The sequence below is a fragment of the Danio rerio genome, chromosome 16, assembly GCF_052040795.2.
Source record: "Danio rerio strain M-AB ecotype USA chromosome 16, GRCz13ab, whole genome shotgun sequence".
Lineage (NCBI taxonomy): Eukaryota > Metazoa > Chordata > Actinopteri > Cypriniformes > Danionidae > Danio > Danio rerio.
This window is the reverse complement of record NC_141036.1, coordinates 48,571,106-48,592,755: the sequence shown is the minus strand read 5'-3', so window position 1 is coordinate 48,592,755 and position 21,650 is coordinate 48,571,106. Positions and strand designations below refer to the sequence as shown.

The following is a 21,650-nucleotide window of genomic DNA, read 5'->3' as shown; positions in this document are numbered from 1 at the left end:
ATGCAGGTTTTTGCTCCATATGGCGTGTGGTATTAAATTCCATTAAAACAACACTCTTCCAGCATCTCGTCTGTCACGGGGGCATGCATAAAATGTTCCTGAATGAAAGTAAAAGTGCCAAACTGCAGTTAAAAGTCGACAAATCAAAATAAAACACCGCAAATGACATGGAACTCCGGAGGAAATGTGGAGAGTGTGACGACGCAACAACGTTATTCGAATTATGTGCTATAACATGTAAAACAGGATCATGAAAGGAACATTCAGAAAGCAACTCATGTAAACACCTCAATCATATAATTTTCTCATTCAGATTAAGGCAAATAATTCCATTACTGATGTCCATGTAAACTTAGTCAGTGTTTAGACAACTTAATTGTTCTATGTTCAATGCACTTAAATTTGTAAAAACTAATACGTTGTCAGTGGAAACTAGCATTTTTTACAGTGTAAACACTAATTTGCATGTAATATGTGGACACCTAAATCCAACATCTTGTCTACATCCATCCATCCATCCAATAATGTGACAAAGTCTTGAATGTGTGACTTTATTACATAAAACCACGATAACAAAAATATTTACAACCACTTGACTTGAGAAAAATAAACAGTCTACATGTGCTCATAAATCTAAGATACAAAGTATAAAATCTATACAGCAAATACAACGTTAGCTAAATCTAAAACTCGAGCTAAAACACATTTATAACATCCTAAATAAAAGGTTTTTGTTGTGCACTATTTATCATTTAAAAAGCTCTGGGAATGAATAGCTGCATTAATAGAGAAGTTTATGCCTTTCTCTGTGTCCTCCAGCCGTGGCTTTTGGATTCAGCAAATCAAGCCGATCGGATGAGAGGAAATCTGCTGCATACAGATTCAACATCAGCTGCCAAACACAATGATCCAGCCTGGAGTCCTCCTGAGGGACAGAACTCTTGCGGGAGAACCGGCGTCTGCTTCAGTAAATGGCTTCATCCATGTTTTCATCGCTGTCTCCACCAAACTCCTCTCCGTTTTCAAAGTAGGACATGATGTAATCCGTTTCCTGTTACACACAAACAGGATTAATTCATTATTTTCCTTCAGCTTAGTCCCTTTTTTATCAGGGATCGCCACAGCGGAATGAACCATTAACTAATCTGGCATGTTTTATGCAGCGGATGCCCTTCCAGCTGCAACCCAGTACTGGGAAACACCCATACACTCTCACATTCTCACACACACACAGTCATATACTATGGCCAATTTAGTTCATCCAATTAACTTGTAGCGTCAAACTCACACCAACATTAGGAGGACATGCAAACTTCACACAGAAATGTCAACTGGTCCAGCCGGGACTTGAACTATCGACCACAGAGCTATCCGGTGAACCACCATGCCACCCAAAATACTAATTTTATATTATATTATATCTTATTCTATTCTATATTATATTATATCTTATTCTATTATATCTTATATCTTATTATATTATATTATTATATCGTATTATATTATATTATTATATTATATCTTATTATATTATATTATATTATTATATTATATCTTATTATATTATATTATTATATCTTATTATATTATATTACTATATTATATCGTATTATATTATATTATTATATCTTATTATATTATCTTATTATATTATATTATTATATATTATTATATTTTATTATATCTTATTATATTATATTATATTTTATTATATTATATTATATCTTATTATATTATATTATTATATTATATCTTATTATATTATATTATATTATGTTATATCTTATTATATTATATTATATCTTATTATATTATATATTATATTATATCTTATTATATTATATTATATTATTATATCTTATTATATTATATTATTATATTATATTATATCTTATTATATTATATTATATTATATTATTATATTATATCTTATTATATTATATTATTATATTATATCTTATTATATTATATTATTATATCTTATTATATTATATCTTATTATTTTATATTATATTATTATATTATATCTTATTATATTATATTATTATATCTTATTATATTATATTATTATATTATATTATATCTTATTATATCTTTTTATATTATATTATTATATTCTATCTTATTATATTATATTATATTATATTATATTATATTATATTATATTATATTATATTATATTATATTATATTATATTATATTACTATATAACTGCAGGTAACCTGTGTTTATATATAATATATTTAACTGTAAAAAGCTATTAGTTACTAGTTAATTTGTAAGTTTTTAGTAAGTAATAAAGTTATGGTAACTAATAACTTTAACTTTTCTGAATTAGATTGTAATGCAATAATGTTTGGTAAAAAATACCTTTTGTAAAGCTACTTTGAAACAATAATTATAGTGAAAAGCGCTGTACAAATAAACTAGAATCAAATTTAATTAAATTATGGTTTAATTTTCAGCAGGGAAAATAAACATTTAATGCCTCGTTTTATTTTCTGGGAATAATATTCCTAAAGGAGCTGTTGACATGCAATTGAACCAGATTTGAGTAAAAACCCAAGGTGATTGGCTGGGCCATTCTACAGCTTGATTTTCTTTCTCTGAAAGCATTTAAAAGTTTCCTTGTCTTTGTTTTGGTTCATTGTCTTGCTGTAATGTCCTCTCTGGTTTCATCCGATTCATCTCGATGATGTAGATGTTGGACTAAAGCAGCTGATATTCATTTACAATGAGGAAGGCCAGTGGGTTGCTGAAGAACTACTGAGAGAATTCAGCTGCTGTCTGGGCTTTTACTGCCTTTCTGTACCTCACTCTCTTTATGTGTTTAATACTTTTTCCCTGCGTCATTTCATTTTATTAAGCATAACTTCACTTGTAATCTTATTAGATTTGTTTTATTTCACAGCAACCTAGCTTTCCCATGTGGTCACCCATCCAGGTACTGACCAGGCGCAGCCCTGTTCAGCTTCAGTGGGCGACCATGTGAGAGTTGCAGAGAGCTAGCTGCAGGCAAGGCTACCGGTTTGTAAGCAATGCTAATGTTATTTGTACGAAAGGAGCCACTTACATCCTCAAATTCCTCTTCATCGTACTCATTCTCTGCCTCGGCCTCTTCCTCTTCTGGCTTCTTCTTCTCTCCCTCCTCTTCATCCGAACTCCCCTCTTTCTCTTTCTGCTCCAGAGTCTGCACAGAAAAAGCACACGCAGTCTGAGCACATTCCAACACATTTGCGCTGTTTATGTGTGTGTGCCGTGGGTCTTTGTGCACCTCCAGTTTGCGTATGATCTCCTCTTTGTCCACTCGTGCTTGTTTGGCTCGTTTGGGAACAGCTTGGCTTTCTGCAAGCGTATAGAAGCAAAGCGTGTGTGTGACAGTGGAAGTGACATAAGCTACATTGATCACAACTTCTCTGACAAAAGCCGCAGAGAGGTCTAAAAATAAAGCCGTCTCTCTCTCCTTAGTCGCAGACGCTCTTCAAGACGAAACCTTTATCTCCATCCTGCCTTTCACTTCGGAGATATGTGTGTGAGTGTGTGTGTGAATGCATGTGTGTGAGACTGTAAGTGTGTATATATGGGAGTATGTGTGTGTCTGTGAGTGTGTGTGTTTGTGTGTATGGGATTAAGTGTGTATATAGGAGTGTGGGTCTGTGAGTGAGTCCGTATGTATGTATGTGTGTGTGTATGTGAGTGCATGTTTGTGTGTGTGTGTGTGTGTGTGTGTGTGTGTGAATGCATGTGTGTGAGACTGTGTATATATGAGAGTTTGTGAGTGTGTGTGTATATGAGAGTAAGTGTGTGTATAAGATTGTGGTTCTGTGCGTATATATGTATGTATGTGAGTGAGTGTATGTGTGTGTATATAGAGTATGTGTGTGTGTCTGAGTGTGTGTAGATATGAGAGTACGTGTATGTAAGAGCGTGGGTCTGTGTGAGTGAGTCTGTGTATGTCGGTGTCTGTGAATGCATGTTTGTGTATATAAGTGTGTTGTGTCTGTGAGTGTAAATGTGTGTCTGTGAGTGTTTGTGAGAGCATGTTTGTGTATATTTGTGAGTGTGTGTGTGAGAGAGCATGTTTGTGTATATATCTGAGTGTGTGTGAGAGCGTTTGTTTATATATGTCAGTGTGTGTGTGAGCATGTTTGTTTATATTTGTGAGTGTGTGTGTGAGAGAGCATGTTTGTGTATATATCTGAGTGTGTGTGAGAGCATTTGTGTATATATGTCAGTGTGTGTGAGAGCATGTTTGTGTATATACAGTATGTGAGTGTGTGAATGCATGTGTGTGAGACTGTGTGTGTGTGTGTGTGTGTATGTATATTAGAGTATGTGTGTGTTCATGCATGTTTGTGTATATAAGTGTGTTGTGTCTGTGAGTGTAAATGTGTGTCTGTGAGTGTTTGTGAGAGCATGTTTGTGTATATTTGTGAGTGTGTGTGTGAGAGAGCATGTTTGTGTATATATCTGAGTGTGTGTGAGAGCGTTTGTTTATATATGTCAGTGTGTGTGTGAGCATGTTTGTTTATATTTGTGAGTGTGTGTGTGAGAGAGCATGTTTGTGTATATATCTGAGTGTGTGTGAGAGCGTTTGTGTATATATGTCAGTGTGTGTGAGAGCATGTTTGTGTATATACAGTATGTGAGTGTGTGAATGCATGTGTGTGAGACTGTGTGTGTGTGTGTGTGTGTATATTAGAGTATGTGTGTGTGCATGCATATTTGTGTATATAAGTGTGTGTGTGAGTGAGACTGAGTGTATATATGGGATTAAGTGTGTATATGGGAGTGTGGGTCTGTGTGAGTGAGTCTGTTTGTGTGTCTGTGTAAGTGTGTGTGTTTGTGTATAAAGTTAGTGTTTGAGTGTGTATATGTATGTGTGAGTGTGTATGTGAGTGAGTGAGTGTGTGTATATATCTGTGTGAGTCTGTGCATTAGAGTGTGTCTATTTATGTGTGTGCACGTGTGTATAAAAGAGTGAGTGTGTGTGCATGTGGGTGTGTGTATATATGAGAGTGAGATTGTGTGTGTCTATATGAGTATGTATGTATATATATATATATATATATATATATATATATATATATATATATATATATATATATATATATATACAGTGTGTGTGTATAATTTAGTTTATAAAAGTGTGTGTGCATGAGTATGAGTATGTGTGTGTGTATGAGTGTATATTTGTGTGATTGGATGGGGTTGTGTGTATATATATATGAGAGTAAGATTGTGTGTGTGTTGGTGTGAGTGTGCATGTTTTCATGAAAACAATATATATGTTTGTGTGTGTGTGTGTGTGTTTATATTTGAGTGTGTGCGTGTGTGTGTGTATATGAGAGTGATTGTGTGTGTATATCTGCATGTGTCCGTGTGAGTGTGTGTGCATGAGTGTGTGTCTGTGTGCATATGTGTGTGCGTGTGTACAAGAGTGAGTGTCTCTCTCTCTCTTTCTGTGTGTGTGTATGTGTTCAGTGCAGCTCTCTGATTTCCCTAGAGACTTGGATGAGTCAGAGAGCGAAGCGCAGACCTGCCGGAGCGGCTCGTCTTCACACACTCATTCATGAGCACATCAGCCTCACCTGCGCCCTTATCTCATCTTGGCTTTAAAAAGAGCACATTTACAAACGCATGGCTTTCTGCTCCACTGCAGCAGAACACAGTGTCCAGCGAACAGCGTAACACACACACACTCACTGTCTCTCTGGGGTCTCTTCTCTCTCACACGCAGCTCCTTCGGCAAACGCCTCCAGTCTGAAAACACACACATTAAAACACACGTGGAGGATCATACAAGCATGCTGTGGAGTCAATTTAGATCACAAAATTAAAAACATTAAAAAGGTGCTGTATGTAAGTTTTTGACTGTTGTAAAGCATAAATATACTAGAATATGTTTGCAGATATTTAATAAACATGCCAAGTGAACATTCTTGTTTATCTGAAAAGCAATGCTGAAGTCAGATATTCTGCTTTGAAAAGGTGCGTTTCATTCCGGAACACACATCATGATACCAGCCATACATGTAAAGCACAAATAATGTCCTTCGATTGGGTCCAGGGTGAACCAATCTCAATCTGTTTGTTCCAGAACTCCGCTTGTTAGATGTGTTCCGCTTTCTTTTGCAGTCTGAAGCTCGTCAAAATCAAGCGGCAACCTCCCGCTCTCCCTCATGAAGCCAATACTGAAGTAGCTGAAACTGCAATTCATAGAAATTCCTCCTCTTCTGGCTCCATAAAGAGCAAAGTTCTATTAAGCCCACTGTTAAAATGGCCAACTTTACAGCAGAAAAAGGGTGTTTACAGCTTGGTACAAACAAAGATTTTGGTTCATATAGCTAATATTACCCTTCATGACAACTGTAAAGGGGGTGATTTTTTTTTATTACTCATCCGTTTCCTTTATATTAGACTATATATTAAGTTTGCATAATTAAGAGTGTGGCCACTTGAGTGACAGCTAGGTCTCGCTGGTCGCTGTCACTTCACCTCAGCTGATTCTGGCTGATTAGCTGCTGAACTCGGCATATACATTGTATTTTTGTTTTGTTTTATGTTTCTTTATACAGTCAGTTGCTTTTGGAATTATTTCTTACAATTATCAGATGATATGGCATGCTGTGTGTACTTAATTGTGCTAACAAACCATTCTCAGTTTCCCAGGTGAGTAAAATTATATACTTGTATACCATCTCTATAAATGCATTTGTTTTATTTAAGATCATTTATCATTTTCTTTAGAATTTGAAAGCACTTCAGAATCTGACAGATTGATTAGCTGTAGGCTCTAAAACAGTCATCTGAAACGTTGTCATACAGTGTTATGCCTGGATTTCACCAATAGTCCTGCATTTTTACTAACCCAAACTGTATTTGAAGTATTTGGAAGTAAGAACAATGTTTAGTGGCTCTATGTATTACAACTGTGTTTTTAAAAGTCTAAACACTTAATTGATAGTGTACAACCAGGCACATGTGGTCAGAAAGCAAATGAGTTGCAGGTAATGAAGTATTAAGGATTTGTCCCAAAGAAAAACCCATCTAAGCAAAATGCTAGCAGGCGTCTGAAGCTCTATTAAAGCTGGATTTGTTATTTCGCCTGCGTGTGCACCTCACGAAACGGACAAGGCTTGTATACTTGCCACATTTGCTGTAGTGATATTCTTTAAAACGGCAGGGGGCGGTCAAAAGAAACTGACCGTAAAGTCAGAAGGATAAACAGAGAATTAGGACATTTCCAGAACTACGTGATATCATTAATATTGTTCAAGATTTTTAAACTAATTATTTTTATAAATTATTTAAATGATTATAAAGATTTTTATGACCATTCAGGATTTGTTTTAAATCAAACTTTGAAGAATCGCTTTTGTTCATATCTCGCACAGTTTTTCACAGAACATGAGTTGCTCTACAAGTATATATTTTTTTATTATAGCAAAAATAAGAAAACAAAATGGTACACATACTAAAAAATACAGATTTTTTTTTTTGATTTAGCCCACTCCACAATTCACACATTACTGTCTGGTTACTTTCTGTCCTCTTATGCTAAAAAGGCAATAATGGTCCAACATTCCTGACCATTATCAACAATAAAACCTAGAAAAACATACCATCAGTATATTGTAAACAATAGGTTTAAATATTCCTTTCCAGTTATCAAAGAAATAATGTGTTCCTTAATTATATTTTTGTAACAAATAAATTGTTTTAAATTCAAAATTGTAATATATACATCAGTGTGAAATCTATAAATGGTGGCAAAACATATTCAGTAATTGTGTACACTGGGTCTCCACTTTTGCCATGGCCTTTTTTGGTTTTAACAAATTTATCCCTCAGGTTTTTCCAAACTTTTTAACAAAAACTTTCCTCCTTTACCACGGCTGTTGCAATTTCTGGCCAGGAATTATCGATAATGTTTTTATCTCTATGATCAAGGATCCTAAAGATGTCTGTACAGGTGTTACAGGTGTACCTGTTTCAGACAAAATCTTGTGTTTCATATTAATCTCAAATCAAACGCAGCGCCGCACACACTGTTCACTTGAGTTTCAAAAAAAAAAAAAAAAGAAGTGCACTCCGCCAGCTAAAATCATGTTGCGCGCACCCAAAACGAACCTCTACAAACACACCGATGATGTCACATTCGCCGCGCACTCAAGCGAACTAGCAAACGCGTCCATTATAAACCAGGCTTAACGCTCCGCCTCTTCGCCCTTGTTTGGTAACCCCCGGTCGGTGAGATGATGCACAAACAAAATGGTGGCGATTGGCCACGCCTATTAGTAGCTTCGTCATGGATACTATGTTTGTATCTTTTACAGTCTATGGCCAAAACGCACAAAAGGCCCAACTCGCTCCACAGGATCTCATCTGTGCTTTAACTTCACATGTAAATCCAACCCAAGCTCATTCTGGAAACGTAGCCCCGCGGACGTTTCTGGAGACCGCGATTTACATGGCCGGAGGTACGTAAAGGCTGCGTTTGTTTTTTTTCGAGCGAACGCTGCGGGGCGGTGTGGCGCCGCTCCGCCCCTCCTCTTCGCGCTTGCCGGCTGACGGCTCGCCTCCGAGTGGAGGGCTTTCCCGATGCAATCAGTTTGTCCGCTTAGCTCACAGCGTTGCGTCGGCGGAGCGGAGGCCCCGGAGGAGGAGCCGGAGCCGGCCGCGGTGGACAACGACCGGGATCGAGTCCGGGGAACAGCAGGTTCCGGAAATCAGGTAAGACGAAAAACGGAATCCGAAAAATAAGGGCGAGAACGCGTCGGGATCCGAAAACGCAGTCGAAATCGAAGACGAGGGCTTTTGCTTTTTTTTTTTTCGATCCGGCGGCTTTTCGCGCAAGAACGGCGCGGGCGCGAACGCCGCACGCTCCCAAGAGGCGCCTGAGACGCAAAAAAGCGTGCACAGCAGCCTCTCGCGGATCCGCGAAAACAAAAAACCGCTCGAATACGTATCTCTCGGGACGTAAATCGAGGTCTGCAGAAACGTCCGCGGGGCTACGTTTCCACAATGAGCCCGGGTTGTGTAAATCACTCGCGCTTCATCCGCGTCTGCATACTGCAGTCTGAAAACTCCCCATCGCCCCTGCCCCCCTTTCCATGTATTATAATGATTATGAGGGCGCAGGTGAGACGTCGTTTTCGAGAGACACTCAAATACATCACATGCGCTCCGTATGCAACGTCTACAAGTCATGTAAAACAATTAATTGCTAACTGAAATAAATATATTTTGATCATATGGTTTGGAATTTGATGTTTTATGAGATTATTTATGTTTTTTGCGTTTATTTTGCGCTTGATTAATTTAAGAAATTCTGAGGAACAAGCTCATTGGCTGATGAGGCAACAGCAATCAATCATCTGACCCCTGTAGATTAAAGCAGATTGAATAGGATTTATCATTCAAATATCATGACAGAGCTTTGCATTTATTAATATTGATTGTTTATTCATTCATTTTACTTCAGCTTAGTCCCTTATTTACCAGGAGTCACCACAGCGAAATGAACCACCAACTATTCCGGCATATGTTTTACATAGCCCTTCTGGGCGCAATGCAATACTAGGAAACACCCATACACTCTCACATTCACACACACACACACACACACGCACACACACACACACACACACACACACACACACTCTCTACAGCCAATTTAGTTCATCCAATTCACCTACATGCATGTTTTTGGACTGTGGGGGAAACCGGAGCACCCAGAGGAAACCCATACGAACACGTGAAGAACATGCAAACTTCACACAGAAATGACAACTAACCCAGTCGAGACTCAAACCAGTGACCTTCTTGCTTTGAGGCGACAGTGCTAACCACTGAACAGATAGCCAGATGCAACTTCAATTTCACTAATATGCTAATGTTAAACTTACCATGAAGTAAGATACCATGGTAAAATAGCACTAAGATGAACCACTCATGTATATGACTCACCTGGCTTCCACTCCAAACTATTGTCAAAGCTTTCGTTTTTTTGGTATTTGTCAGAATAACGCTCCACATCTGTCAAAAAATAAAATAACAATAAATCGCAGATTAAGCATGGATAATAAGGGAAATGTTGCACATACGTCTTTGCCATGAATTTTGTCAGGAAAACCACAGAATTAAATAAAAAGATAAATGTTGGTGATCTGTGATTAATGATCACAGAGGCTCCTCTGCTGTCTGGTGAGTGAATGCTGGACTTCCATGTAAACAACAAATCAGACAATTAAAGAGACATTTATCATTTATGTGGGTTCTTGATGCATACAGTGCGTCCTGAAAGTATCGATAGTGCTTAATTTTTTTCACATTTTTTATGTTACAGTCTTATTCCAAAATGGATTTAATTCATTTATCTCCTCAAAATTCTGCACACAATACCCCTTAATGACAATGTGAGAAAATATTTTTTCAAACTGTTGCAAATTTATTAAAAATAAAAAACCTGAAAATCACATAAAATTCATTTTTAACACTGAATAAACTACATGAGGTGATCATTGTCAGGTTTTCCTGTTCGTCTGTGTGAAATAAATGCCGTTTCTAACATATCAATTCGAGGTGTTGGTTAGGACAAAAACTCCTTTTAATATGGAAAATATTTGTTCTATCACGTGCCGTTGCTTTTATACTGAACAAGGTTTACATTAGGCTTGAGACTCGCTCCTCTTGGTCATCTGGCAACCTGCACTTGCATATGTTTTGATTCTGGAATGTAATTCCTAGTTCAACCACTGGGTGTCAAACTTACATACCTTTAAACATTTGCACCTTTAAATGTTATTTACAATAATTGCATTAAGACTCAGAATTAGAAAAAAAGGATTGCATATGTGCCAAAGTGTAGAAATCGCATGTTATGTAATTTCAAAAAAAAAATGACATGATACAATGAGCATGATACAAGCCCTTTAAAGATGTCAGTAAAGAGCTAGTCCTGGGCTCTGAACTGACCTTTCTTGGGAGCCGCTGGACGGATGTAAAACGGGAGCGTCTTCATGGCTCCCCTAAACTCCTGTTTGAGGGCCAGCATGTACTCGGCCTCCTCACCTGCCTGCAGGGGCACCGGCTTCTGATCCAGAGGCTGAACACATCAAACAGCACATTCACATCTGTCTGCTGCTCACACAAACACCTGCTGTCACTCATTTACACATGCCAAGACAGAAATCAGCTTTTAATAGGGTATACAGCTAAAGTCAGAATGATTTCCCCTCCTGTAAATTTTTTTCTTTTTTAAAATATTTCCTAAATAATGTTCAACAGAGCAAGAAAATTTTCACAGTATGTCTGATAACATTTTTTCTTCCGGAGAAAGTCGTATTTGTTTTATTTCGGCTAGAATAAAATCCATTTAAAGGTCAATATTATTAGCCCCATTAAGAAAATTTTTCTTCTTCGATTGGCTACAGAAAAAAAACATTGTTATACAATGATTTGTCTAATAAACCCAAATTAACCTACTGTAGTTAAGCCTTTAAATGTCACTTTAAGCTGAATACTAGTATTTTGAAAAATATCTAGTCAAATATTGTGTACTGTCTTCATGGCAGAGACATTTACAGACACTTAAAATGACAATAAAATTATTTTCTTTACTGTAATAAAAATGTTAATTGAAATAAAAAAAAATAGAGCACCTTTGGGATGTGGTGGAAAAGGAGATTCACATCATGGATGTTTAGCCGGCAAACTGTGTGATGATATCATGTCAATATGGACCAAAATCTCTAAGGAATATTTCCAGTATTTTGTTGAGTCTATGCCACGAAGGATTAAGGCAGTTCTGAAGACAAAAGTGGTCCAAGCCAAAACTAGTAAGGTGTACCTAATAAAGTGGCCGGCGAGTGTAAGTGGCTTATTATGTAACTGTAAAGGTAAATAAGGTGGAATACTGTGATGATGTGTTGAATAATAAAACAAGTTGAATTCTAAAACAATTATTTAAACAAATATGTTGTTGTAATATTAGACACTTTTGAAATGTAATGTTTGCTGAATGTTGAACAGGACCGCTTTTTCAATGCAATTTCTGTGTAGGTCGTGACGCCATCCACATTAAACTATTAAAGCACTGCGTTTATGCTCATGAAATGCAGAAACTGACTCATATCTTGATAATAGCAGTGTATAACAAGCGTATGACAGTTTATAAACGAGGCTTTATTGTTGTGTCTTGAAGACTCACGGGGAACAGAGGTGTCGGCTGGATGCAGGACGGAGGGAGGTTTTCACCTTTACCGATCCCAACTATCTCCACAGAGAAAGTGAGCTGCCCTCTGCCCCTTCCTGCCATCATCTGAGACAAAATATTTCACATTTATTAATCATACATCCTCTTTATTTAACTCGTTTATACGTTATTCACAGTATAAGTACTCATTATCAAACAAAATTCGGCTAGAAAATACACATTTAGGCCAAACATGTTAAAATATTTATTTTTACATAAATGTACTTTTGGTAAATGTTTTATTTTTAATGTAACGTTTTATTTGTTTTGACCGAACTGTAGCATATAAACACACCTCTTTCACTCAATGCGGCGAAATCCCTCTTTATTTTCAACTTCGTTTCATTGTGCAAATGTTTTATTGGTTAATCCGTCAGTAAACGTGGTTGTTTTTAATGTAATTTCAGGTTTTATTGATGTAAAATTGAGCAATAAAATCACCCGCCAAACATCTGCCCGTTTGTTTTTGCCCGCTTCTGAAAACACTCCTGCCAGAAACATGAGCGCGGTCTTTTATGGTTCCGCGTTTCGCGTCAGTTAACGTTAACCAGTGCTACTCAAAGTGAATCATGCTAAACAAACAAATCATTACAAAATATGTAAGGATTCATTACATGTTTTGCATATTGCTCACAGAGATGCTGATGCACATGCTAAAGATTATTATACTGTAGTCAACATTTGAAGTGGATCAAAACCTTTATCAAAGTTGTCCCAAAACTATTCAACAACACACATTTTTAACTTAGGACAAATTTTGATAAACATTTTTGATCTGTTTTAAATGTTGGCTATTATTTATTAAAACTACTGTTTATGTAGCCTATAACTAAGTTACAACACTTTATTACATATGTGAAACATATTTGTCCGTGTACATACAGTATAGATATTTCTGTAATTCATGGCTTTATTGTATAATACTCACAGACACAGTGCGTGTGTGTGTGCGTGCGTGTGTGTGTGTGTGTGTGTTTACAGTTGAGGTATTGTTATTAGCCCCCCTTAGAATTCTTTTTTCTTTTTAAAATATTTCCCAAATGATGTTTAACAGGGCAAGGAAATTTTCACAGTATGTCTGATAATATTTTTTCTTCTGGAGAAAGACTTAATTGTTTTATTTTGGCTAAAATAAAAGCAGTTTTGAATTTTTCAATGAAAATTTTTAGGGTCAAAATTATTAGCCCTTTTAAGCTTTTTTTTTTTTTTTTTTTTTTTGATAGTCTACAGGGGTTCTCAAAGTGGGGGACGCGTGACAATGAAGGGGGGGGGGGGGGGTCGCCTAGTGATTTCCAAAAATCGAGTTATTTGTATTAAACCATAAGAATTACCATATTTTATCCATAACCTACTGAAGAGAAAAATCTAAATCATCTTTATAGTGATTTAACATTTTAACATCTTTATACACTATATACTGCTGTATTGAGTTACTATAGTAGCTTCTAGTTACTAGTTCTATTGGATTGCGACCCCTGGGGTAATTACATTATGTTAAAGACAGCAATAGCGTCAGATGTAACAGACTGATTTTATAACACTAGGTTAAACTTTCTGGCACATTAACAGCACTGACATACATCAATTCCACAAAGAATAGACATGGGTTTCTGTACTTATAACCACCTCAGAGGATGTTGGGAGTCGCGAGTCACTGGCATTGTTGTTTTGGGTGTCATGGGCTGAAAAGTTTGGGAACCCTTGGATTACAGAACAAACCACTGTTATACAATAACTTGCCTTATTACCCTAACCTGCCTAGTTAAACTAATTAACCTAGTTATGCCTTTAAATGTCACTTTAAGCTGTATAGAAGTGTCTTGAAAAATATCTAGTCAAATATTATTTACTGTCATCATGGCAAAGATAAAATAAATCACTTATTAGAAATGAGTTAATGTTTATTAAAAAACTATTATGCTTAGAAATGTGTTGAACAAATCTTCTTTTCGTTAAACAGAAATTAGGGGGAACAATAAACGGGGCTAATAATTCAGGCGGCTGATAATTCTGACTTCAACTATATATTTCTATATAATTATTATTATTATTATTATTTGCTCCTGGCAAATTCGGACTTAAAGTTACTTAAATATTCTTTTTCCACAATGATGCCTTATAAACATTGTCTTATTATCTTTTGCAATAAAAGTTGAATAAAAGACTTAAAAACAAAACTTTAAATCAGAGTTTGCCTGGGTATGAATAATTACCGGCTCTACTGTATTTATACACTACCGGTCAAAAACCGGTCAGTAGGATTTTTAAATGTTTTAAAATAAGCTTCTCCTGTTCATCAAGGTTGCTTTGATTTCATCAAAAATACAGTACAAATAGTAAAATGTTATTGCACTATAAAATAACTTTTCAAGCGTAGCTTATAATTTAATGTAACAATTTTGTCCAGTGATATTAAAGATTAATTTTCAGCTTTATTACTCCAGTCTTCAGTCACATGACTCTTCAGAAATCACTCTAATAATAATAATAATAATAATAATTATTATTATTATTATTATTATTATTATTATTATTATTATTATTATTATTATTATTATCATTAATGTAACACTAATAAAAGCAATAATGACTGGAATAATAGTTTAATTTGAAACTACATACAATACGAAAGCAGTTATTTAACATTTTTATAAATATTTAACAATTTAACATTTTTTTTTACATGTATGTATATATATATATATATATATATATATATATATATATATATATATATATATATATATGTATATACCCCCATTATATATATATATATATATATATATATATATATATATATATATATATATATATATATATATATATATATATATATATATATATATATAGACCTTCTTGAATATATATATGTATATGTATATACCCCCATCATATATATATATATATATATATATATATATATATATATATGTGTGTGTGTGTGTGTGTGTGTGTGTGTGTGTGTGTATATGTATCATTTTTTTATTTTATTTTTTTTCTTGCCAAATTCTTACTTAAAGTAACACAAATAAATATTGTTTTTTCCACAATGATACCTCATGAACATTGTCCTGTTATCTTTTGCTTTTATTTTTCTGGTAAGAAAGAAAAAAAGCTTGCTGGTTGAATAAGAATTTGCTTCGTTTGACTACGTGTATATACAGTTGAAGTCAGAATTATTAGGCCCCATGTTTATTTTTTTCTTCAATTTCTGTTTAACAGAGTGAAGTTTTTTCAACACATTTCTAAACATAATAGTTTTGATTACTTTTTTCTAATAACTTATTTTCTGTTATCTTTGCCATGATGGCAGTACATAATATTTTACTAGATATTTTTCAAGACACTTCCATACAGCTTAAAGTGACATTTAAAAGCTTAACTAGGTTAATTTGGCTAACTAGGCAGGTTAGGGTAATGAGGCAATTTATTGTATAACGATGGCTTGTTCTGTAGACTATAGAAAAAAATATAGGCTAAAGGGGATAATAATTTTTACCTTAAAATGGTGTTTAAAAATTAAAAACAGCTTTTATTCTGGCCGAAATAAAACAAGACTTTCTCCAGAAGAAAAAAAAAATATTATCAGAGGTACTGTGAAAATGTCCTTACTCTGCTAAACATCAATTGGGGAATATTTAAAAAAAAAAAAAAAAAAAGAAATAAATTTTTTTTTTAAAAATCAAAGATCGAAATGGGCTAATAATTCTGACTTCAACTGTGTGTGTGTGTGTGTGTGTGTGTGTGTGTGTGTGTGTGTGTGTGTGTGTGTGTGTGTGTGTGTGTGTGTGTGTGTGTGTGTGTGTGTGTGTGTCACTCAGCTGGGGCTCAAACCAGTGACCTTCTTGAATATATTCAATCAAAGTAAATCATGACTGAAGTGGTAATGATATACAGTAAACAAAGAAAGACTCTGGGAATTATCACTTCTAAGCAATATTTTTTGTGTACCTTTCCCTGTCAAATTATAATTTTAGCTTAGCAAAATGTGTAAAATATTATTTAAATGATGCCCAAATGATTGCATAAAAACTTTATCCCAAAAATAATTCAATTCATCTTTTTTATATAGCGCTTTTACAAAGTAGATTGTATCAAAGCAGCTTAACATAGAAGTTGTAGTCAATTTTCAACAGTGTAAGTCCAGTTTTAAGAGTTGAAGTTCAGTTTAGTTGAGTTCAGATCAGTGTGCTTTCATATTTGCTGCTGGAAGTGCAAACACTGAAGAGAAAATCCATCAATGCACAGCTCCACAAGTCCCAAACAAAGGAGAGGGGTCTAGATGCAGACCTGGTGCAGTGCAATCTGCGCTTTATCCAATGCTTTTTAATCGGCTCACCTTACCCCACCTCTTACCCTACCTCTCACAGTGACGTCACTCATTCCATTGAGTGCATTGTGCCTGCACTGCATCGCTGAGAGATGCAATTTCAGCTTGCATCATAAAGGCTGCATCCAGATACTATTTACTAAAAGCAACCAAGACAAAACTTCACCAATCGACGAAATTGGTAAAAAAAAAAAAAACCTTGAGAGAAACCAGGCTCAGTTGGGCACGACCATTTTTCCTCCGGCCAACCTTCCTGTGCAGAGCTGGAGAATACAGAACGTCCATTGCGGAGAAGCTGCAGGTCTGAGTAGTCACCAGCAGGTGTTCATGCTGGCCCAAAGGATCAATGCTGAGACTCCTCTGTCACTGATGTCTTTCAGGAATCAGTCTCATGCTCTCCACTCCTCCATGGCGGCCGCAGTATCTGCTAAGGATACGGCCTGGTCCAGGATTATGTATACCATAGCATAATTTCTTGTCTTGAATCGCATCTATGGCGGCGCACAATCTCTAGCGGCCTCGGAATGAATATTCCCAGATGGAAATAGAGAATAAAGAAAATAATTAGCAGAGCTGCTGTTCATAGTGTTTTTATGAGATGGAAAATGAAGTGCCATAAATGAACCTAGTAGTTATATAAACAGACATAGAAACAAACATGTAAAGCATATGAGTAAAACACTAATAATTCTAATAATCATTCCTAAATAATGCTAAAGTGTTTGAAATGCCATGAAAATAATTAATGTAACTGAAATAAAATTACAGACATAAACTAGTTTGTACAATATCAAAAAAAGAGATTTAAAAAGAACCAGCTGGTATAAGATTAGCGCAGCTTCATTTCCCTTCCACGCTATGATGAAGCTGCTCGCATCAACACTTTTCTAAAAAACAGCTGAATTTCAGCCAAATCTGCATCTGTTAAAAAAATAATGATGAAAGGAAAAACTAACCCTGATATTGCTGACTCACACCCTCCCCCGTCAAAGTCAGAAAAAAAATGTGTGAGCATTAGAAAACACACTTATTTCTGTAAGCTGATGTGATTTTAGCAAAACATCAAGTCAAACTTTAGACACTGATTGAAATCTGGTGATATAATATTTAAGCTGTAATTTAGATGCAAACATGGAGAGCGAGAGCACACTGACTTGTGTAACCTGCTTCTCTCTCTCTCTCCCCTGCAGCATGTGCATGTCACTGTGCAACGCTTCTGTCGGAATCCACTGAATCAGTTGCCATAGAAACTGTGTTCAATAATAGCTATAGTCACTGAATTAGTATTTATGCAGTCTGAGAATTGTTTCACACCCCCTGCTTTCTTGCAGAGAGGCCCTTGATATATATTTAGCCCCAAAACTGAAATAAAAAGGTGTAAAGGCAGGCAAAATTTCAGGAGGAATAAGCACCTCTGCAAACGTGTGATTAGTGCATCTTAGGGGTTTGATTGAACTGAAATATGCCTCGGCAAAGCTGGCAAGCAAGCTTTATACATGTTTATAGATAGCACAGAGCATTATTTTAAATATAAAATTAGAAAGATATTGGCTGGATTCAGTGTGGATGGCTTTAGTGGGTCAGTGCTGGCAATTTTTAATATTTTGCATTCATAGATCCTTGCATCTTTACACACAGCAGGCTTAGTTTGAGAAAGCAGCAGCACTGTACATGCATTAACATGAAGAACAATCGCTGTTTAAAATAAAAATGCGGAAAATGACTAATTAATAACTGAATGCCTGGTCAGGGCAACAAGATTTCACCATTGATGCATTCATTACTAAAGCCTTAAGTGGGTCAGATCTGGCACATTTGATGTTTTGCATGGGTTAAATGTGCATTGCGTCTTTGCATATAATTCAAAGCAGAGCCTGCATAGAGCAGTCTTTACTTGCCTGCTCATATACTCGTTTGTCCTCAAGCATCAAATTTATCTTAAATGCACGCAGCTATAATCATAGAAGCTGCACAGATGCACTTACAAGAAGTCTGATTGCACAAAGCACTTTCAGAGTTAAAATATAGGAGAATAGTCTAAATGCTCTGTCATGACAACAAGGCGTTATCAATTATGCATTCATTATTGATGGCTTAAGTAGGTCAGATCTGGCATATTTTATATTGTGCATGGGTTTAATGTGCCATTGCAGTTGAGTCCATGCACACAATGCTTAAATGTTCTCATAAGTCAGATTTAAAGGGCACCTATGATGAAAATCATCTTTTGTAAGCTGTTTGGACTGAACTGTGTGTAGATATAGTGCGTCAACAGTCATATTGGAGTGATAGAAACACAAAAAGTCTCTTTTTAAAGTGTCCTAATGTTAAGGATCCAAATCCTTGCTATTTTGAGGCCAACCGCAACGTGATGTAAGAGTGCAGTTTCCCCGCCCTCAAAATTGATTGACAGCTGCATATTAACATGTCATTGTAGTAACGCGTAATGCAACTCCACAACAAATACATTAAATAATAATCATTGTTGTATTTCTCACTAACGTTACGCAAGTTCTGCTTTCTTTATGTCTGTCACTGTGCTGTTTATCTGACGCAGCCGGAAATTGAAACACACTCTGACAGGCATGTGGGAATGGTGGGCAGGGAGAACTAGCACTAAAGACACAGGCAACTAAAACAGCTAGTGTGTTTAGAGCAGAAAATCCCAATATTGTTAAAGGCATAATAAAGAATCTGATGGGTGTTTTAAGCTGAAACTTCAGACACATTCTGGAGACACAAAAGACTTATTTTAAATCTTGAAAAAGGGGGGAAATAGGTGTCCTTTAACTGAAATATGCAAGATTTACTCTGGAAAACAGCATAGAAACTGCTCAGTGGCTGCAAAAAAATAAGAATACATACTAATAGCCTAATTATGAAATCAATACCGTCATGCAACAAGTTGAGGGTGTTAGTGCATCAAATATGGCATAATTTGTATTTTACATTTGAAACCTTTACACAGAACTTAGAGCTCTTAAAGTATTTATTAGTTGTTTTTTTATATCTCCTAAATGATGTTAAACAGAGCAAGGACATTTTCACAGTATGTCTGATAATATTTCTTTCTTCTGGAGAAATTCTTATTTGTTTTATTTAGGCTGGAATAAAAGCAGTTTTTAATTTTTTAAAATACATTTTACGTTCAAAATTATTTGCCCCTTTTAGCTATCTATTTTTTTACATAGTCTACAGAACAAACCATCATTATACAATAACTTGCCTAAATCTGCCCAGTTAACCTAATTAACCTAGTTATGCCTTTAAATGTCACTTTAAGCTGTATAGAAGTGTCTTGAAAAATATCTAGTCAAATATTATTTACTGTCATCATGGCAAAGATCAAATAAATCAGAAATGTGTTAGAAATGTGATGAAAAAATCTTGACTGAAATGATTTTATTGCATTTACATAAAATATAATAAATTACAAGCATACATAAATACTACAAAACAAAGATACAAATGAAGTACATAGTGCTTTATGGTTTTCTGTGCAATCTAACAGTACTGAGGTACAGAAATTGATTAATAATTGAATAGGAATAATGGGCCATATGCACATGGACTTTTAACTTCAGCCAGCCAGCATCAGCGCTTTCCATTAAAAAACTGCCACGTATAAGATCTGATTTCTTTAAAAATCGGTGATCTTCACTGCCTGATATATATACAATATAAAGTGGGTCTCAGACCAGACAATAAGCCCGGAATTAAATTCTATTTTCCTCGCCATGTTTTTAAAATATGACGGTTTATGTAACCGCAGTATTTTCAATGGAGTTTCTGCGCTTGCCTGCTAATCTTGACGGCGCTAGTGGTTACACATTTTTTATCTCGTTTTACGCTTGAACAACTAAATGAATGCTTAAGTCTATTAAACTGAATTTATTGTAATAACGTTACAACTTCGATGCTGTAAACTCTTATGAAATTAAAAATAGTCACAATAAGCTTTCGCCAGAAGTTTATCATTGGCTGAAAAACAGCTGTGCATAGAGCTCATTGAATACTCCATGTAACTCCATATAAAATCCAGAAACTAAGCTTTTTTTGTGCAAACCTATTTAAAGAGTTAATGGTGCCAACTGATGGTCATCACTAAAAATTACAAATTTGACCTCTTCTCAACCAGGAAAACCACCAAGAATCAAGAATGCATAATAATATGGTGGCATGGCTTTGCAATCGGAAAAATGTGGTTATATTGATAGTCAATAGGGCAAAAACAGCCACCAACAGTAAATTAGGGAGAACAAATGAAACTCTTATGCTGCACAAAAACTAACAATGCCTCAAAGCCAATGTTGACTGTGATAAAAGGTAAAAAAATCCAGTCCACAATAACTTTTTAAATTGAAAATACGTCATGTTGTATGTGTTTTTTCACCAAATCAGTGACATAATTTATTACTAAATGTTCTAAGCAATTTAATAGTTTTGATCAGAACTGAGGTTCATTAACAGATGCAAAAAAATGTTTATCGGATGCATTTTTACAGCAGTTTCATTTACTGGTTGTTTTCATCCCAAACATAATGAAACACTCAGAAATAAAGGTACGTGAGCTGTCACTGGGGTGGAACCTTTTCAGAAGGTACATGTTTGTACTTAAAGGGTATATATCGGTACCTCAAAAGTATATATTAGTACCTAAAAATTGATAAGAGGAACACTTTTGTACTTTTTAGGTACCAATATTTTAGGTACAAACCTGTACCTTTTAAAAAGGTACCACCCCAGTGACAGTGCACGTACCTTTATTTCTGAGAGTGAATGGTAGTATTTTGACAGTGCACAAGGGATACGTGATTTTAAATCATTCAGGCACAAGAAAATACAGTCATATCAAAGTCACAAAGCATATGCAAAATGATAAACTTCTCTCTATTATTTTCCACAAACACATGTCCTCCAAAATGTGGTGCCTGCTAAAATATAATCCTGCAATGTGAGTATTGCAAATGCACATGTTGCCATGTCAATTCTGAAACGATATATTATGCAACTCAAGTTTAATGTTTGCCCAAAATTCTGTTTTGAATATCAAAATCGAAA

At 35.3% G+C, this 21,650-nt stretch overlaps 2 protein-coding genes and 2 long non-coding RNA genes across 5 annotated transcripts in view; 1 reads left to right on the top strand and 3 right to left on the bottom strand.

Annotated features, from left to right (window-relative positions):
• LOC147840401 (uncharacterized) overlaps positions 1-21,650 on the bottom strand; it is a 615,523-nt gene that overhangs the window by 15,294 nt on the left and 578,579 nt on the right. The gene's annotated exons all lie outside the window — the stretch shown is intronic.
• The window catches only part of dpy19l1l (dpy-19-like 1, like (H. sapiens)), a 754,017-nt gene that overhangs the window by 574,153 nt on the left and 158,214 nt on the right, over positions 1-21,650 (bottom strand). The window lies entirely within an intron of this gene.
• On the bottom strand, positions 538-12,749 carry polr3glb (RNA polymerase III subunit GL b). Its single transcript, NM_001005959.2, is given in 8 exon segments — positions 538-1,051; positions 3,074-3,190; positions 3,275-3,345; positions 5,707-5,763; positions 9,973-10,041; positions 10,981-11,110; positions 12,215-12,325; positions 12,555-12,749. Coding segments are annotated over 7 exon segments (639 nt in total). The 5' UTR covers positions 12,323-12,325; positions 12,555-12,749; the 3' UTR covers positions 538-964.
• On the top strand, positions 7,444-10,981 carry LOC147840403 (uncharacterized). The gene is made up of 3 exons (XR_015512021.1): positions 7,444-8,036; positions 8,259-8,437; positions 9,033-10,981. It is a non-coding gene; the product is annotated as an uncharacterized LOC147840403 (long non-coding RNA).